General features: G+C 37.6%; 1 protein-coding gene across 1 annotated transcript; it reads left to right on the top strand.

The window, feature by feature from the left end:
- The first annotated feature begins 3567 nt into the window (after positions 1-3567).
- LOC114684455 (trypsin-4-like) lies at positions 3568-6963 on the top strand. The gene is made up of 4 exons (XM_028859045.2): positions 3568-3621; positions 5307-5478; positions 5945-6195; positions 6711-6963. Exons 1-4 carry the CDS (start codon positions 3582-3584, stop codon positions 6917-6919), a joined length of 672 nt encoding a protein of 223 aa, XP_028714878.2. The 5' UTR covers positions 3568-3581; the 3' UTR covers positions 6920-6963.
- Positions 6964-9637: the final 2674 nt, after the last annotated feature.

Raw genomic sequence — 9637 nt, forward strand, 5'->3', positions numbered from 1 at the left:
CCAAAATCTTGGTATCCAAATTGGTCTTTTCAGGAGGTAAATATTCAGCTTCTAGGGATCGGGATTTATCTCAAGTAAAACAGAGTGCACGATTGTATATGGGTATAGGGTCAGTGTATAGGGTCAGAAGGACAGAAAGGAAAAGTAAAGCCCTATGTGGCTTACATAGAAATGAATTTATAGGGACATGATTTGTTACAGCAATTGAAAACACAGATTAACATTCCTCCAATCTCAGAAGCAAACCATAAACTAACATATGCTCCTAAAAATTATTAAAAGGTATTATCAAGAATAGTCACCAACCATTAATGATGTACTTAAGCAGGGCACAACAGCTGCTGAACTTTCAAAGGTACCAACAGCTCTACCATTAAAATGATTAACTGACAAACCTATCAAGGTAGAATAATGGCCTTTGATACCAGAAAAATTACAGACATTAGAATAGCTAGTACAGGAGCAGCTAAATGCTCAAAATATTGAAGAATCAACCAGTCCTAGGAACTCTCATATATTGTCATTAAATAGAAATCTGGAAAATGGAGAATGATAATAGATCTAAGAGCTATTAATAAGGTGATCCAGCCAATGGGCTCTTTACAGTCTGAAATTCACTTGCCTTCTATTACCTAAAAGAATGATATAGTACAGTAATTGATTTAAAAGACTGATTTTTTTACTATGCCTTTTCAAGAACAAGATAGAGAACAATTTGTCTTCACAGGGCCTACTTGTAACAATTCCCAGCCTGTTAAAAGATATCAGTGGAAAGTTCTTCCTCAGGGGTGTTAAACAGCCCCATCTTGTGTCAATATTTTGTAGAACAGCCATTAGAAATAATTGGTAATCAGTTTCCCCAATCTATAATTTAGCATTATAAGGATCAGATCTCACTAGCTGATTAAAATGCAAATATCAGATCCCATACAGGTCTACCAGGCCCTGTAGCACAAAGTAATGATAAAATTGATAGCTATTGGTAGGAATAGCTAAAAATGTGCTAAAACCTCAGAATTTCATAAGAAACACTATGTTAATTGCAAAGATTTGAAAAAAGATTTTTCCATCAAATGACATTAAGCCAAGGAAACTATAAGGAAATGAACTACTTGTTCTTGGTGTAACCAAACTACACTACCTGCAGGAAGTAACACAAAGGGTACTCAAAGAAACAAAATTTGGCTGATGGGCGTGTTTCATTTTTCAGAGTTTGGAAAATTAAAAAATACACCATACCATAGATACATAGTCAGTATTTCAATATGCAACTTCTTTGAATTCTGAAAAGGCTGATTTTTGTAATTACACATTTATTAGTAGTTATGACCATCATGGGGATACCTGTACAAACTAAGACTGACATTGCTCCAGCCTAAGTCTCTAGTAAAATGAAACAGAGTTTTGCATATTACAACATAAGACATATTACAGATATACCATACAACCCTATATGGCAAGCAATTATAGAAATATCTAATTGTACCTTAGAAGATATGCCTAATAAACAAAGTGAAGTAATAAAGACCCCCAGATATAGATTGCACAACACTTTATTAACTTTAAATCTTTTAAATGTAAATGAGAACAACAGTTAAGGAACAACACCTGCAGGGAAACAGTGGAGAGTAGAAAAAAACTACTGAATTAAATCAGCCTGTATACTTTAAGATGTATTGACATCAGAGTAAAAACCAGGATATGTGTTACATTGGGAAAGAGATTTTGCTTTTGTTTCCACAGGAGTAGAAAATCTATGGATACCATCAACACTGCTAAAGATTAGATTTGAACAAGAGAGACCTCTTGATTAGAAGAGATGACAGTTCATCAAACAGCATGACCATTCAGTCTAAACTAACTTATAAGACTAACAAATACCTTTCACTTGATCAACTATAACTTGACAAAAGGGAAACTCCGTAAAGTTAGGGTTGGGGCAAGGTTTTGTTTCCCTGTTCCCAAGAGAAAAAAATATTAAACTAAGGAATCTAAAGACTACTGAACAAATGAGACATATGAGGAAAAAGGACAAATCATCCTGAGAATATCTCTGAAGAAAAAGAGTAATAATATGGATCATTTCTAACAGAATAAAATTTCATAAAACTTTCAAATGTTTGCTTCTGCTCTTTTCTACAGACATACAAGGCAAATGGTCTTTTTGTGGTCCCAGCTCAATTAAAAATTAAAACTGGTTTTAGAAATGGCACATGGCTCTCTCCTTCTCAACAGAACCACGCTTGTTAAAAGAGAATCCAAAATCTCTGTCTCCTGTCAGAACAGCCACCTGATATGGGACAGAAAAAAAAAACAAAACTCAGGGTCTATTCTAATGACAATAATATCATAACTTTGGATTTATTTTGATCTTTAAAACTTTTTAAGGTATAAATATTATCTCAAATATATATGTGTATATATACATACATATATATATATATGTTTAAATCTTCTGTTGTGATAATAATGGTCATATAGAATACTAATTCTAGAAAAGGATTCATCTAGCTTCCTGTACATGATTTCAGGCTTGAGTCTCTATAAAGTAACTAGAAATCAAGTAGGCGTACTCTAGATGTACATAAGAAATTGTAGTCCTTTATCCTCTTTGAGATCTGCTGCATATGACATTTAAAATGTTTAAGTTTTTATGCAGTGAACCATAACAAGGTTGTGGATCCTAGATCAACAGCTGGATTGCTGTCTATCTCCCACCACAGGGAAGCTAACCTGGTTACAGAAAATTATTGGATCCAGGCTCCATATCCTTCACTACTAGAAGACATGGATGAGTGATGAACACAGTTTCACTTCTTTTGTATCACTAATTCCTGACCTGCCCAAATGTGAACAAGAACACACACAATCCTAAGCCAACATCCATAAACTGCTTCCAAGGCCTATGATGACTATACCCTCAAACCAAGATCATGAGTAAAATCATTATTCCTCAGTTTATGTTTCCATAATCGCTAATAAAATACCAGGAGATGATGCTTTTTCCATGCTTTATGTTTCTAATTTATAACCAACACAATTTAAACAAATAACAACATCTCTATCCATAGGAAATATGTTGTTTCTCACAATAGAAAGAAAACTGCAAATTGAAATCTCAGACAAGTCTTAGGGAAAAGTATTTAATTGTAAAAGACACAATATTACTTTAAAAAAGCAGGTGAAATGCACAAGGCTGTACTTATAAAGAAGACACATTTCTAAGTTCCCAAGGGAACAGGGTTCCTGTGAATTGTGTCTAGATATCTGGAAACCTTGAACCTGACCTTTGGTCTTTCTACAGTGTGCTTTCCTACTAGAAGAATGCATAGCCACCAGCTGGAGTTGTTACCTCCATTCCCATTACCTTTATGGAAAACTGGGAGGAAAGGGGATGTGGAAACTTGATGCTGAATCACCTTCCATCAATCATAGAACTCTAAATTTGTGTTTTTGTGTGTTCAATGATATCACCCTTTTTGGCACTGTGGTCCTGGCTGTTGAAGCCAAAACTAGAGGTATAAATAGCTGCGAAGGAAAAGCCTTCATCCTAGTATCTACTCCAGACACACAGAGAAGCCATGAAGATCTTCATCTTCTTTGCTTTCCTGGGAGCTGCTGGTGAGTCTTTAAAGGAATGTTTCACAAGGATTCTATCATACATGCAAGTTTGTGATTTGTGGGTGGGAAAACAGTAAAGACCATTTTGAGTACATACTCCATGTGCAAGGACCTTCAAGTGACCCATCAACACTGTTTCCTACACTTATGTGTTCTATGGCTTAGTCAGGAAAAGAAAGGACACGTGACACAAGTGTGTGCCTTCCCTCTCTATAGGGTAGTGTAAATAACTGGAATAACTGTCTGCTCCAAGAAGACGGTGAGAAAATTAAATCCAGAGTCCATGGAAGATCAAGGTCTGCTGATTTACACAGAGTTATTATAACTACAAGAGATATACTATTACCCACAATTTAAAAACCTTAGACCCTGTCTCTCAAAATTGTTACTAATGAAATCAGTCTTTTATTATACTGTCATTCAATAATGAAGAACAAAAATTTATTTTTTTATCAAAATCTCTAAATTTAAAACTAAATTCTTAGGATTCAAATGGCTTTTGGTTTAGTAAATTTTCTTATATTTGGAAACCTCACAATTAATTTTAACTATTGGAATGTATGGCCCAGAGCGATTCATTACAGTCTTTATAAGAAAATTTGGGGCAGGTATCATCAATATAAAACACATAAAATTATGGAATTCAGTATGAATAATAAAATATTATTTTCCAAAACTAGGAAACCAGTCTTCATTAAAAATGCTAAATGTATTGATATATGTCCAGTAGATAATTAGAATAAAAGGAAGTTCTAGGAAGAAAATCATAGGATGGTGATTAAATGATATATAAAAGTTGTATCCAAAAAATTAACTCATTCAATCTTCATCTGTGTTAGGTATTGGTGAAATTATTATGGCCACTCCACGTAGTTAAAATGAAGATTTATTTAGTGGGTAACTTACAAAAAAGGGAAAGGTAGGTCATGGGGTCTGAGGAAGGTGTATCTAAGTCCAGCAGTGTTCTCTGGAGGTCTGCTCAGTCAACCTCCACCATCTAGGGTCCAGGAACAGAGAGAGCATGCTGGCCCATTCAGATCTCAGGTCTCTCCATGCCTCCTTTGGCCCTGCCTTGTAGATGTGACAGTTGCTAAAGCCTCAATGAGGGTTGGAATTTCCAGATCAAAGCTGGAATGGTTACCCACTACAGTTAGGTATAAAGAAGACTAAAAAATATTAAAGTACATTATCTGGCCTGGAAAATTGATCCTTATACAGGTGTTTGCCCCTAAGTCTGAGGACTCAGAAAAAACGCTGGGAGCCATGCAATCAACAGATGGAGTGGTCACTTGGAAATTGTTTTTATCCTCCAGAAGGGCACTATGCTACAAAGAGAGAGAGAGAGAGAGAGAGAGAGAGAGAGACAGAGACAGAGACAGAGACAGAGACAGAGAGACAGAAAGAAAGAGAGACAGAGAGAGACAGAGACAGAGAGGGACAGAGAAACAGAGAGAGATACACATACAGACACATATATTGCAATTGTGTGAAGATAACCTTTTCATGTTTAGATTCTATAAGCAGTGATATCAAAAGAGTACTGCTAAAGTTAGGAAATGATACCTTTCAAATACTACAAGCATATGTTACTCAACAAGAAGGTACATGTCTTTTCTGTACAAACATCATGTAGAAGACTAAGTTTGAGACAAGTCTTGTGCTAATGATTCAAATTCCTTCCTCAGTTGCTTTCCCTGCTGGTGGTGATGATGATGACAAGATCATTGGAGGCTATGCCTGTCCAAAACATTCCATTCTTTACCAAGTGTCTTTGAATGATGGCGATGGCCATCAGTGTGGTGGCTCCCTCATCAGTGACCAATGGGTACTGTCTGCAGCTCACTGCTATAAGGGATGGTAAGGGAACAATACTCAAATTCCTGTAACCTAAGGCCCATCAGTCCGCTCTTACCAGCTCCAAGGGATGGCCCTTTATAAATCTGTACTTACAGGACACACCCTAGGGAATCCTCTATGCTGTACATTGGTGGTAGGGCATAATACTACCTTAACTGCATAGTCCTTGTTGGACTAAATGGTTTAAGAAGATAGTGTTTGTAGCTGGGCGGTGGTGGCGCATGCCTTTAACCCAGCACTCTGGAGACAGAGCCAGGTGGATCTCTGTGAGTTCGAGGCCACCCTGGGCTACCAAGTTAGTTCCAGGGAAGGCGCAAAGCTACACAGCGAAACCCTGTCTCGAAAAACCAAAAAAAAAAAAAAAAAAAGAAGATGGTGTTTGTGTTCTTATACTCTGAACTTTGAGCTTGGAAGAGAAACAGATCAACAGGGATACTCAGAAATCCTTAACCTTTTCATGCAGGAGCCTTCAGGTTCGCCTCGGAGAACACAATATTCATGTGCTTGAGGGTGGTGAGCAATTCATTGATCCAGAAAAGATAATCCGCCATCCAAAGTACAACAAGACCACTGCAGACAATGACATCCTGCTGATTAAACTGAAGTCACCTGCCACCCTCAACTCTCAAGTGTCCACAATCTCTCTGCCTACATCCTGCCCATCTACAGGTGCTCAGTGCCTTGTGTCTGGCTGGGGAAACACTGTGAACCTTGGAGGTAAGTGTCAATGACTCTAAGTTCCATGTGCACAATGTGAAAGATGAAAGGTATACTGGTGGCCATTTGCCCAAATACTCACTGGGAGCCATACTCCCAAAAGTTTTCAATATGGGTGACGTTGAAATATACTCTCTAAAGTCCAGAAGACTGCTTTTCTGAGACAATGTGGAAAACACAACAAGAATAAGCTATTAGCAAGATGCTGAGGTATTTAGTGGGTGTAATCAGTGATGTGAAGGAAGTGAAAGTTCAAGTGAGAAGTAGAAGAGACGCCCAAGTTTTTGTTTTTCCCTGAGGTATCTACCACTTGGAGGAAACCGTGTCTCAGTATTTGAAGTCTAAGCCATTGATGATATTGTCATGAAAAGAACAGCATGTTAGTTAAAATTAATAAAATCAAACACCTTCTAAAGAAATCAAAAGTACTTTTAAATGACAAATGTTTAGCAAATTGAAAGAATTAGAGATTTCATGGAAGATACAGAATGTTTTTCCATTTTTGCTCACAACAGGCAAATACCCAGAAATCCTTCAGTGTCTGGAAGCCCCTGTTCTTTCTGCCAGTTCGTGCAGAAATTCCTACCCAGGCATGATCACCAACAACATGTTCTGCCTCGGCTTCCTGGAGGGTGGAAAGGACTCTTGTGATGTGAGTGTTCTTTCAGTCCTTCTCCAAAACTTGCAGTCACTCTATTTTCTTCTGTATGTTTTTCCTGGCTGAGAAGCCTATACATATGTCTGGAAGATTTCATGCTGGATTACAAAAGCCTGTGATGAAAAACAAGAGATCAAACAGGTTTTCTCATTGTGATATTGATGATTAAGCTCAATGGTAAAATATGTACAGAAGATGGTGTGGTGTAAATATCACATAAAAACAAATTTCTGAGAAGCTGTCTTATGGGATATGGCCACTCTGGCAGGACAGCAAGGATTACAGAAAGTAGTACCCGAAGCCCTCAGGTTCTCCTGATCTTGTGTGTCAATTAGGAAACACACAGTTATAGAGAAATTGTGAACAAGGAAAGGAAATGGACAAGTCGATAGACATGGAGTCTGCATTGCTCCTCAGGGTGTCAATACCTGCCACACTAGCGCCATGATAAGGGGAAAGCCTCTTGAAGTCCATTTGTTCACATCAGCATAAGCATATGGTAATGATCTTTCCTCTCTGACCAGGGTGACTCTGGTGGCCCTGTCATCTGCGATGGAGAGATCCAGGGCATTGTCTCCTGGGGTACAGGCTGTGCACTGAGAGGCAAACCTGGTGTCTATACCAAGGTCTGCAATTACCTGAGCTGGATTCAGGAGACCATGGCTGCCAACTGACTTCTCTTCCCTTTTGTGAATCACCAGTTCCTTATCCATTTCTCTTTCCTCCCCCTCCTGAAATGACGTTAGAATAAATATATTTTCTCCTGCTCTGTCCCTGTGAATGTTTTATTCTTGCATTCTATTATTTGATGCTCTCTGAAAACTTATTGCTAAATTAGAACAAGGTCAGAGAGTTGAGAACAGTGTAAATAAATATTCTACTGACAATAAGGATTTACTTATGTCCTTCCTTCTATAGTGTGTGAAATATAGCGGATACCGTCTTGAATGTCTTATAATTATCAGTATTTTTTCCAAAATAACTATTAATGCTTTATTAATAGTTAAGATACAATTTGTTTTAAGACATAGCTACCATACACACCTGTTCAGACTTGCTTCATGGTAGATTGTATATTTATAACTTAAGACAGATACCTAAAACTGCAGTTATTACACATTATCAAGTTATCCAAGTATTTTCTTTGACAAACTGAAATTCAGCATGGACAGTCCTGATGCCTTGTGTCTTGTATGCCCTAAGACACAGTGCTGTGTCTTCCTTACTTTTTTCTTAATTTTTTAAAAGCTGAGAATCTCTATGGTGCTTAGTGATTGAAAACTCAAGATGAAGAAATTCTGAGATTTTTTTTCCCAGTTGCAAATATGTGTTTGCCTATGTGGATGTGCATGCATGTAAGCCAGGTGCCTGTAGAGGAAAGAGGTGTTAGACATCTTTGTTCTGCATGTACTGGGATTTGAGAGCTGACTGACATGATTCTGGGAACCAAAGAGACCACATGTCCCAGCCAGCATAGCAATCTAAGTCTGAGAGATACTGACACCTTTAATGCTATTTTAGAATGTTGCTAGGAGTCTTAGTTGGTGTCATCCTTATGGATTCCTGGGGATTTACCTAACACCAGGTTTCTCCCTAGCCCCCTAATGGGTCCCTCTACCAAGATATCTCTTTCATTGTTCTCTGTCTCTGTCCCTCCCTCCACTCAGCCATCTCAGTCCCTCCTGTTCCCATCCACCATCCCTTCCTAGAATGTTTATCACACTTAGAAATATAAAATACAGCCAGGCAGTGTTGGCGCATGCCTTTAATCCCAGCACTCGGGAGGCAGAGCCAGGCGGATCTCTGTGAGTTTGAGGCTACCCTGCTCTTTAAAGTGAGTTCCAGGTATGGCACAAAGCTACACAGAGAAACCCTGACTTTAAAAACCAAAAAAAAAAAAAAAAAAAAAAAAAAAAAAGAAGAAGAAGAAAGAAAAAGAAAAAAATATAAAATACAATGCCCAATCCTCTATTTTCTAGGCTCATCAATAGTTAAAATTTGAAGTCCCTTTATGGGCTCTCTTCTTAGGAGATAGCAAAACAGCTGGATCCTCCTTCACAGCCACAGTTGCCCCACTAATCAGAAAGCTGACAGGCTAATTTCATGTAGCTCTGCTTCTTATCATTTTCTCAAGAAATATAATGTGGCCCTCAAATGTATCTTTTAGATTATCTACAGCTTTCTGTTGGATATATAAGCTGTGTAGAACAAAGAAAGAAGAGAACTTAAGAGAAATAAATAGGATGACCATCAGTATATACATATGTGTGAGTCTTATTCCCTCAGATAGATAAGAATTGTTCCTAAGCCCTCACTACTCTGACGCATTCTTTTTATAACCCTGGAGCCATTCTGGGAGCTGGTCTCTCAGGCTGCATTAGGTGCATTGGATTTCTTCTATGGTAGAAACTCTATAACTATTATCATTGATAAAGAAACAATTCTGAACCGATCTGACAAGAACACAGACTGATTCCACCAGTACTTGTTGTGTGCTGCAAGTACAGCACCCTACTACTTTGGTCCCTCATATTCACCTCTTTAACGAGTTTAATCGGCCTCTCACATAGCTGTCAGGAAAATAAACTTATACAGAGAAATAGAATGCACTCATAGCCTTTACACATGGAGAATGCATTTCAGGACCTCCACTAAATACATGACAAGTTAAATTGTAAAAATATCACAAAGAATTTAATTTATTTATATATAAAATAAAAGTTGAGTTTATAGCTATTAAAAGTAAAAAAGCAACATGACTAACTGTTGATAAAATGAGAACAA

Source organism: Peromyscus leucopus, chromosome 3 (genome assembly GCF_004664715.2).
Source record: "Peromyscus leucopus breed LL Stock chromosome 3, UCI_PerLeu_2.1, whole genome shotgun sequence".
NCBI lineage: Eukaryota > Metazoa > Chordata > Mammalia > Rodentia > Cricetidae > Peromyscus > Peromyscus leucopus.